Here is a 10,586-nt window from a genome sequence, read left to right as displayed (position 1 = left end):
TGGAGGAAGCGGTTAGGGGGGAAGTGAGGATGTGTGTTGATGTGTTTCAGTTAAATATAACAAGAGTTATAACCTTATGAATAGGATGGACACGTGATGGGAGATTGGTACGAATGGTTTGGGGTTTAGTCGGTCGTGGTTTGCACTGTGAAGCCATCGGATAAGAATAACCAGATGAAAGTATTTTGATGGCATTGAACCAATAATGAACCACAGCGATGTTTGTATGAATCGGACCCGGCGTTTAGGGGAAGTTGGGAAAAATTAGTTTTTTACTCATTTCAAAATGGCTGAAAATCTAAGGAGGCGGAGCTTAGGGGTATGAGAGGCTTTTTTTGAAGAGCAGGTCCAAGCGGACATCTTTGCCAAATGTCAAGTCAATCAGTCATTGGGGGCAAAAAGCTCTTGCTTTTGAAGGTAGGAAACATTCTAGGGGGCGCTATGGAGACATTTCTATAGACACAAATGCGAGATCTGGAAAATGTCGTGTTTTTCGCTAGTCCTGATATGCAAGTCAAATTTAACAACTTTTGGGATATGATAAAGGCCCCAAAAGGGCAACATTCCTTAGAGAAAATAATAATAATCATTTGAAAAACAAATGGTTCCTCTACGAGGAAGTCGTCACCAAACAAGATCGGATTGAACGTCATTGACTGAAAAAAAGACAACAAAATGGTGGCTCACTATCTGTTTCTGAATATGTCGAATTTCCAAAAGTTTCCACCGTTGCGTAATCAACAAGCTTAGTTAAATGTGGATTTAAACCCGATTGGATTGAAGAACAGGTATTTAACTATCTGTTTCTGGCTATGTTGAAATGTCAAAAGTTTCCACAAATGGAGAATCAACATGCGTAGTTTAAAAGGTTTGGATTTAAACTCGATGGGATTGAAGAAAAGGAAATAAAATGTTGTAAAAGTCGTCGTCACTGATGCCCATCCCTGGAAAAAAAGACCAAAAAATGGTCTATAACCATCTGTTCCTGGCTATGTTGAATTGTCAAAAGTTTCCACTGTTGCGTAATCAGCATGCGTAGTTCAATTGGATTGAAGAAAATATTTTTTTTTTACAAAATTGGAAACATCATTGTACCTGATTCCCACTGACCCACTATCCCATACAAAATGTAATTAAATGATTTAAATGAACAATCCAGACGCCTCAATACACGTCTGTTTAAAAAAAAAATATATATGAGAGTTTCATGTGTGAAAAGAGAAAATAGAGGAGAAGAAAAAGAAAAATATGAAGATTGGAGGTTATAAAAAGATCATATCAATTCCAACCGAACTTTGAAGTCGTGCATCAATCCGGCGAAAAGGTCAAAGGGTAATGGCGGCCGCAGACGACTTTACCGCGGGTCGCTCTGCAGCCGAATTTCATTCCCACTCTGCGAGTAATGCCTTTTTTCACTCCACACCCCCGCTGGCCCCACGCCTGGTTATCTGGGCTCCTCTCTCTCTCAGAAGAAGAAGAAGGTGGGAGAGATAGAAGAAGAAGGTGGGAGAGATAGAAGAAGAAGAAGAAGGTGGGAGAGAAAGAAGAAGAAGAAGAAGAAGTTGGGAGAGATAGAAGAAGAAGGTGGGAGAGGAAGAAGAAGAAGAAGGTGGGAGAGAAAGAAGAAGAAGAAGTTGGGAGAGATAGAAGAAGAAGAAGAAGAAGAAGAAGAAGGTGAGAGATAGAAGAAGTTGAAGAAGAAGAAGAAGAAGAAGTTGGGAGAGATAGAAGAAGAAGGTGAGAGAGATAGAAGAAGAAGAAGGTGGGAGAGATAGAAGAAGAAGAAGAAGAAGTTGGGAGAGATAGAAGAAGAAGGTGAGAGAGATAGAAGAAGTTGGGAGAGATAGAAGAAGAAGAAGGTGAGAGAGATAGAAGAAGTTGAAGAAGAAGAAGAAGAAGTTGGGAGAGATAGAAGAAGAAGGTGAGAGAGATAGAAGAAGAAGAAGAAGAAGAAGAAGGTGGGAGAGATAGAAGAACAAGAAGGTGAGAGAGATAGAAGAAGAAGAAGTTGGGAGAGATAGAAGAAGAAGGTGAGAGAGATAGAAGAAGTTGGGAGAGATAGAAGAAGAAGAAGGTGAGAGAGATAGAAGAAGAAGAAGAAGTTGGGAGAGATAGAAGAAGAAGGTGAGAGAGATAGAAGAAGAAGAAGAAGAAGAAGAAGAAGAAGAAGAAAACTGTTTCCAAAAAACAAAACAAAAAAGGCCAACCTCCCCTCGTCCGACCGGCCGATCGGCCGTCCCGTTTCCAGACAGCTCGGTCATTTCCCAGCCCGGTGGAGCGGCGCTGGCTGACCTCCGCCTCGACCCCCCCTCGACCCCCCCTCGACCCCCAGACACGGGGCCACCTCTACTTATTTATGAGCCATTTCACACAGTGCTGCTCGCCATTAGAGACCCAGCCACTGGCCCGCCTCACGGGGCACTCGCCTGGCACTGAACACACAGCCGAACCAGCAGAACCAGGGGGGGGGGGGACCCATCACATACCGTCACACACAGCCAACATCAAAGCAACCAGAGAATGACAGATGCATCTCCTTCCTGGTTGGTAAGCAGCTGCTGCGCCGCCGATCCCTCCACCCGCTCCACCTTGTGTCTCTTTCCGTTTGTTAGTGTTTCGGCTTTTTTGAAATGATGCAATGACTCTTCATCGGCTCGTCTGATTTAACGATGCAAAGAAAGAAAAGGTGGGTTTCGCTTTTAAATATAAATAATAAATAATAAATAAATACAAATAATTTTTAACCATAATTTGACAATTTTTCTTATTATTGATTCAGTTTTACTCTTAAGCAGCAAAACGGAAAGACAAAATAAAAAAATAAAAAGCCTCAGAAGCGTAACGATGTGATTGATGGCTTGACCTTAAAGACCGTAATAAGAAACTCTGCTGATGCACGACAAGAAAAACACAAGCGTGAGTTTACTCGCTGGACCATTTGTGGCTTTTTGCTTCATTCGAGCCTTAGAGGGGGCGGGGCTTATCTCTGTGACTTCCCTCCGTGGAAACAGTTATCATGTCCTTCATCCACCATGAAGAACTCACCACTAGTTCTGCTTTATACTTGTTGAGGACGTCCCACAAACGTCTGAACATCTAACGCCCTCGTGTTTGGGTTCATAACATTAATATAATATATATATATTTATACATGACATCACCCGTAGGCTCACACAGCTCGGTGACTTTCACCTCTACGTCTGAATAACTGTCTCTTCCAGCTCCACCCCCCAAGGGGGAGGAGGAGGAGGAGGAGGAGGAGGAGGAGGAGGGAGAGGAAGGAAAAGGAGAAAGACAATGAAGAAGAGGAGAAAGAGGAGGAAGGAAGGAGGGGAGGAGGAGGAAGAGGGTTGGAGGAGGAAGAGGAGGGTCATGAAGAAGAGGAGTATGATAAAGAAGAGGAGGATGGGAGGAGGAAGAGGGTTGGAAGAGGAGGAAGAGGGTTGGAGGAGGAGGAGGGAGAGGAGGAAGAGGAGGGGGGTGAGAGGAGGAGGATAATAAAGAAGAGGAGGGGAGGAGGAAGAGGACGAGGATGAGGACAATGATGAGGAAGAGGGAGAAAAAGAGGTATGTGAGGAGGAGGAGGAGGAGGAGGAGCAGACACACTGGCTGTAGTTTAAATATTTAAACTTGAGGCACATTTTCGCGTCCGTCGACTTTTCTTCTCCTCGTGAAAAGATGCTCAACTCTTCCTCCGTCGGCTCGGAGCTCCCGGACGCCGGCGAACATCGACTCGTTTCCCCTGAACCCGATCGAGGGCGACGCCGCGATGGAGGAGACCCGCTATGCAAACAGAGGAAGAGCGGCGGAGGCCGGCGGCGCTCACCCGTGATGGTGACGGAGACGTGCGCCTCCTCGCCCAGCAGCGGGTGGGTCAGCCCGCAGCTGAAGGTGCTGTTGGGCTCCAGCAGCACCGTCAGGACGCTGCTGACGGAGAACAGGCCGTCGTCGTTGGCCACCAGCGACGTGCTGATGTTCTCCGTCAGGTTGCGCCCGCCGCCGTCTCGCCACAGCACGCCGGCCTCGGGGAAACCGCCGTGCGACGCGCAGGTCAGGGCCACGGCGTCGCCCGGACGCAGGTTGGACTCCGGGTGGAGGGTCACCGCGGGCTTAGAGTACGGGGCTGGAGAGGAGGAGGAGGAGGAGGGGGGGGGAGGAGGAGGAGGAGGAGGAGGGGGAGGAAGAGGAGAAGGAGGGCTGGGGGAGGAGAAGGGTTAGAGGAAGAGGAGGAGGGTTGGAGGAGAAGGAAGAAGAGGAGGAGAAGGGAGTGGAATAGGAGGAGGAGGAAGAGGGGGAGGGGTCGGGGGAGGAGGGGTGGGGGGGAGGAGAAGGATTGGGGGAAGAGGAGGGAGGAAGAGGAGAAGGAGGGGTGGGGGAGGAGAAGGGTTGGAGGAAGAGGAGGAGGGTTGGAGGAGAAGGAAGAAGAGGAGGAGCAGGGAGTGGAATAGGAGGAGGAGGAAGAGGAGGAGGACGATGAAGAAGAGGGGTGGGGAGGAGGAGGAAGAGGAGAATGGTTGGAGGAAGATGAGGAGGGTTGGAGGAGGAAGAGGAGGAAGAGGGTTGGAGGAGAAAGAGGAGGAGGGTTGGAGGAGAAGGAAGAAGAGGAGGAGGAAGAGGAGGAGGAGGGGGGGAGGAGGAGGAAGAGGGTTGGAGGAGAAGGAAGAAGAGGAGGAGCAGGGAGTGGAATAGGAGGAGAAGGAAGAGGAGAAGGGTTGGAGGAGGAGGAGGAGGAGGAGGGTTGGAGGAGAAGGAAGAAGAGGGGGAGAAGGGAGTCGAATAGGAGGAGGAGGAGGAGTGTTGAAGGAGGAGGAGGGGGGAGGAGGAAGAGGAAGAAGAGGAGGAGGGGTGGAGGAGCAGGAAGAGGAAGAAGAGGAAGAGGATGAAGAAGTGGAAGAAGAGGAGGGGGTAGGAAGAGGAGGATGTATTTTAACATAAAATAAAAGTGTTCTTCCTTTTAACATTTCAAAATAAAAGTCCAATTTAACTCGAAGAGGAAGTAAAATAAAACGTCTATAAAATTATTCAAACAATACAATATAAAAGGGGTAAATCAAAACCAATAAAGCAGATAAAAATCAATCAACACAAAACAATAAACCTTCATGTGACCGGATCGTTTCAGAAAATATATAAAAATAAAATAAATGTTATAGCATGTTGGTTATTTACATACATGCTGTCCATTTCTTCTGCTTTATTTATTATTTTTTAAATATTAATATTTAGCAAATGGCTGCAATGAAATAAAGAGTTAAACATTTAAAGGCGGTCTGAATACTTCCCCAGTGTGTATAGACATGTGAGAGGGGGGAAGGGGAGAGGCACACGGCATCATTATAAATAAATAAATAAATAAAGAAACAAAAGGCCCTCGGCTGTGAAGGACAGGAAGATGTTGGTGACGGCCGATTGGCCGGGACAGCGGCTGATAATCAGAGTCAGCAGATATTGACCGTGACGGACCACAAACAAATGCTTATTGACCAAAAACAACTGCTGGACGGTGACGATTCATCAGCCGCTCGTCGGAGGAGAGGAAATGACCACAACTCACCGTCTCCACAGGTCATTGTATGTCGCATTTAACTGCCCTCCATTAGAGCTCACGTCTGGAGAAGCACCGACGTCAAATCACTTTGAATGCAAGTCAATTCAAGTGTGAAGTGAAACTAGAACACAAGCATTAAGCCATGGAAAAGCATTATATATACTGTATATATATATATTAATAAATATATATATATAAATATATATATTAATATATTCATATATATATTAATATATATATATTAATATTTATTAATACATATATATTAATATATATATATATATATTAATATTTATTAATATATATTAATATATTAATATTTATTTTTTAAATATATATATATTCATATATATTCATATATATATTAATATATATATGTATAAGAATATATATGATTACATATATATATTAATAAATATATATTTATATATATTAATATTAATATATATAAATATATTAATATATATTTATTAATATATATATTTTCATATTCATATACTGTATATATTAATATATATATATTAATAAATATATATTAATAAATATTTATATTTATGTTCATGGGTGCATTTTAATTGGCTTGTACTTTAAAACAATAAAGTGTGAGTATTATGTGTTTACGTGAAGCTGACCAATGGGCTTGTAGAAAAGGTCTAGACTGGGGGGGGGGGTGGAGATTAAAAGATACGAGGCCGGAGAAGCCAACGTAAATATGCTAACAGGTTGCATCATGGGAGGCGTTTTGGGGCTTTAACTTCAAACAGGTCAAGATTTAAGGTCTTGCTTTTTTTTTATCAGTCTTTTGTGAAAACCGCAAACTTTATGAAAGTGCGATACTAAATTACTTTGAATGTCCCTCTCAACAAAAAGGGAATTAATAAAAAATATACACTTGGGCTCTTATCATCAATTCATGTCAAATGTGTTTCTTCTTTATTGTTTCAATTCATCGTTAAACTTTTTTAAAAAACAGGATTTTTTTGTGAAAATGTAAATAATGAGCTTAAAGTGAATCGTTTTGTAACTTTTTTTTACTGGAGAAAAAATGAGTTATTGATTGTTCTTTTATTATTCTCTTGTGAAACTTTCAGAAAGTGCTGTACTAAATTACTTTGAATGTCCCTTTCAACAAAAGGGAATTAATAAAAAAAATACACTTGGGCTGTAAGAAAATAATCTTATCATCAATTCATGTCTCAATTATTTTTCTTTTATTGCTCAATTTATCATTAAACTATAAAATAACAGAATTCTTTTGGGAAAATGTAAATAATGAGCTTAAAGTGGCCTGTCTTGAGAAAGAATAACTTATTGATCGTGAAAAAAAAAATGTAGTCCATTTTCTATATGACGCTGGGTCACGAGTTGTAGAAGTTTTTGGACCCTTAAGGTCAAGATTTAAGGACTTAAATAATTTTGTATCTGTCTCTTGTGAAAACCCCAAACTTTATAAAAAGTGCTATATTAATTTACTTAAATGTCCTTTTCAACAAAAAGGAATTAAATTTAAATAAAATACACTTGGGCTCTTATGATCAATTCATGTCTCAATTATTATTTTTTTATTGCTTAATTTATCATTAAACTATAAAATAACAGAATTTTTTGGGAAAATGTAAATAATGATCTTAAAGTGCCCTGTTTTGAGAAAGAATAACTTATTGATCGTGAAAAAAACCAAAGTAATCCATTTTCTATACGCCGCTGGGTCACGAGTTGTAGAAGTTTTTGGACTTTAACCCTTAAGGTCAAGATTTAAGGACTTAAATAATTTTGTATCCGTCTCTTGTGAAAATCCCAAACTTTATAAAAAGTGCTATATTAATTTACTTAAATGTCCTTTTCAACAAAAAGGAATTAAATTTAAAAAATATATACGGGCTCTTATTTTTCTTTTGTTTAATTTATCATTAAACTATTAAATAACAGCATTTTTTTGTGAAATGTAAAAAATTAGCTTAAAGTGGCCTGTTTTGAGAAAGAATAACTTATTGATCGTGAAAAAAAGAAAATGTAGTACATTTTCTATACGCCGCTGGGTCACGAGTTGTAGAAGTTTTTGGACCCTTAAGGTCAAGATTTAAGGCATTAAATTATTTTTTTATCCGTCTCTTGTGAAAACCCCAAACTTTATAAAAAGTGCTATATTAATTTACTTAAATGTCCTTTTCAACAAAAAGGAATAAATAAAAAAAATAAAAAAAACACATTGGCTTTTATTTTAATTTTATTGTTTAATTCATCATTAAACTATAAAATAACTGCATTTTTTTGGTGAAATGTAAAAAACCTGAATGACATAAATGTCCTTTACTCACCGGCCACCTGCAGCAGCAGCGCGGCGCTGCCGTAGTCGCGCACCCTGACGAAGCAGGTGTAGCTGCCCTCGTCCGCCACCACCACCCGGCGGAGCAGCAGCGACGCGTCGCCGGCGCCCAGCCCCGCGGCCGAGAGGGCGGTGCGGTTGGCGAAGCGCTCCGCCTGGTCCGCCAGCTGGTCGCGGCGCCGCCAGTAGGCGTGCACGCTGCGCTTGGTGTCCGTCAGCTGCCAGAACACGCTCAGCTCCGACAGGTTGAAGGCGTGGGCGTGGCTGAAGGAGCAGTTGAGGACGACGTCGCTGCCGTACAGCGCCACCACCGGCTGCTCCGGGACGCGCACCTCCTTCACGGCTGGGGGAGAGGAGGCGGGGCACAGGAGAGGAGGCGGGGCACAGGAGTCACGTGATTGTTGGAGGTGAATCCTCGAGGTGAATTAACGGCATAATTGTGTGTTTTTTTATTTACTGGGAGGGGGCGTGGCCTGGTGAACTTTTTCACGAGGCGGTTTAAAGTCAATAAACTTTACAAATAACAACAATAACAATAACAACAAACAGAGTCAGTAAATCTAATTTTCCTCCAAGTAGAAAATAAACTCGCAGAATTCAAATGTGACCAGAATGAAACATTTAAATACCTAAAAAAATCAATGCAGTGTTTTTTTTAAATACATCATCCGCTCTGTTTGAGCCGAGCAAGTGAGATGGGATGAAGGAGGAGAGGAGGAGAGGAGAGGAGGAGAGGAGGAGAGAAAAGGGGAGGGGAGGAGGAGAGGAGGAGAGGAGGGGAGGAGGAGAGGAGGAAGGGGGGGAGAGGGTATGGGAGGAGGAGAGAAGCAGAGGTGAGGAGGAGAGAAGGTGGAGGAGGAGAGGAAGAGAGGAGGAGAGAAGAGGGCTGGGGAGGAGAAGATGAGAGGGGAGGAGGAGGGGAGGAAGAGAGGATGCGAGGAGGAGAGGAGAGGAGAAGGAAGGGAGAGGAGGAGAGGAGAGGAGGAGAGGAGGAGGAGAGGGGAGGAAGAGGAAAGGAGGAGAGGAGGAGAGGAAGAGAGAAGAGGGCTGGGGAGGAGAAGATGAGAGGGGAGGAGGAGGGGAGGAAGAGAGGATGCGAGGAGGAGAGGAGAGGAGGAGAGGAGGAGGAGAGGAGAAGGAAGGGAGAGGAGGAGAGGAGGAGAGGAGGAGGAGGGGAGAGGAGGAGGAGGGGAGAGGAGGAGAGGAGGAGAGGAGGAGGAGGGCCCTGGCGGCGAGCATTAGGACTCTGTTGTGACTCCTCTTCTTTGCCTCCAGGCGACGACTCAGCGCTGAAACTCAGCAATAAAAACACGAAACATCTGGATAACTTTAGAGAAATTGTTAATTAAATGTTTTTAAAAAAGGGGGGGGAGAGGAGGAGGGGGAGGAGGAGGAGGAGGGCTATGAGGAGGAGGGCTATAACTTCAGTAAAACTCTGGAGTGCCTTCGTGGAAATAAAATGTGACTCCGCTCCTCTGCAAACGCTTCTACCCAAAAGACAGCAGATTGTTCTGTGTGTGTGTGTCTGTGTGCGTCTGTGTGCGTGTGTGTGTGTGTGTTGTTTGTCTAGACCAGTCCAACAGCAAAGAGCACGCTGCATAATCGCTCTGCATTAGCAGCCGCGGTCCGGACTCCGTCCTCAGAATCCTCACGAGTCAGCGCTCTGCATTGATCTCAGAGACACTCGTCAGTATCACAGGGGAGAGGAGGAGGAGGAGGAGGAGGAGGAGGAGGAGAAGGAGGAGGAGGAGAATAAAGAAGCCAGCCCGCCCCCCGGAGCACGCACTCTACTTTATGCTCTCTAATTGTTATAATCAAAGTGGCGTTTTAGACCCCCCCCCCACCACCACCCCTCCCCCCGATCACACGGAGGAGGAGGAGGAGGAAGAGGAGGAGGAGGAGGTTTGACCGACTCACAACAAACTCGTCTTTCATCTGAGGAGGTTCATACATACCAAGTCCTCTTTCCAAATCACATTCAGCCATTACCAGCCCCCCCCCCCCCCCCCCCAACAACCGGCTCGTCTGCGGGAACAGTGCCCCCTGGTGGCCGCCGCCACAAGTGCAGACGGTGGTGGATAAATGTACCTGCTGGCCCGACCTGAGGATTATAGATCCAAATCCTTTAATAATCATCGTAGACGAACTTTATAGTGACGGACCGTTTTAAAACATTTAGCAGACACTTAACAGAAATAATACAGAAAGTAAAACAATACCATGAATAATACCATAAGTAATATAAGTAATACTTTAAGTAAAACTATAAGTAATACTATAAGTAATCCTTTAAGTAATACTATAAGTAATACTCTGAATAAAAGTATAAGTAAAGGGGGCTTTTTGAGGAAAACGATGCTCTGCAATTTGGACCTGTGGCGCCTCAAAGCCTCCACAGCGACCGGCAGCACAACAACATCCTCTGACCCCCGCGGCGACAACAGGGGAGGCTTTTGTTGTTGTTGTTGTTGTTGTTGTTGTTGTTGTTGTTGTTGTTGTTGTTGTTTCCTTTACTGCAATTCCAAAAGCTCTCCCGGTGCTGCGGGGGCCTCCCTAATCGGCCCGCAGAGGAATCATCGAGGCCCCGCCCCCAGAGGAGGCGTTCAGGAGCGCGGGTCGGACGCCGGCGGTGGGAGGCGGCGCCGACCTTTGCCGGTAATGAAGAGGTCGCCGGTGGTTTTGTCAGAGTGGAGGGTCAGTGACAGCCCGACG

The 10,586-nt window shown here is 44.2% G+C and overlaps 1 protein-coding gene across 1 annotated transcript in view; it reads right to left on the bottom strand.

The window, feature by feature from the left end:
- Window positions 1–10,586, bottom strand: part of cd276 (CD276 molecule) — a 106,568-nt gene that overhangs the window by 67,137 nt on the left and 28,845 nt on the right. The window contains exons 3-4 of the mRNA XM_056412493.1: window positions 7,867–8,217; window positions 3,827–4,123 (exon numbers count right to left, since the gene is read on the bottom strand). Coding sequence (XP_056268468.1) covers window positions 3,827–4,123; window positions 7,867–8,217 — 648 coding nt within the window. The remainder of the gene's footprint in view (window positions 1–3,826; window positions 4,124–7,866; window positions 8,218–10,586) is intronic.

This window comes from Pseudoliparis swirei, chromosome 4, assembly GCF_029220125.1.
Source record: "Pseudoliparis swirei isolate HS2019 ecotype Mariana Trench chromosome 4, NWPU_hadal_v1, whole genome shotgun sequence".
NCBI lineage: Eukaryota > Metazoa > Chordata > Actinopteri > Perciformes > Liparidae > Pseudoliparis > Pseudoliparis swirei.
Note: the sequence above shows the minus strand (reverse complement) of the source record. Positions and strands in the feature narration are given on the sequence as shown.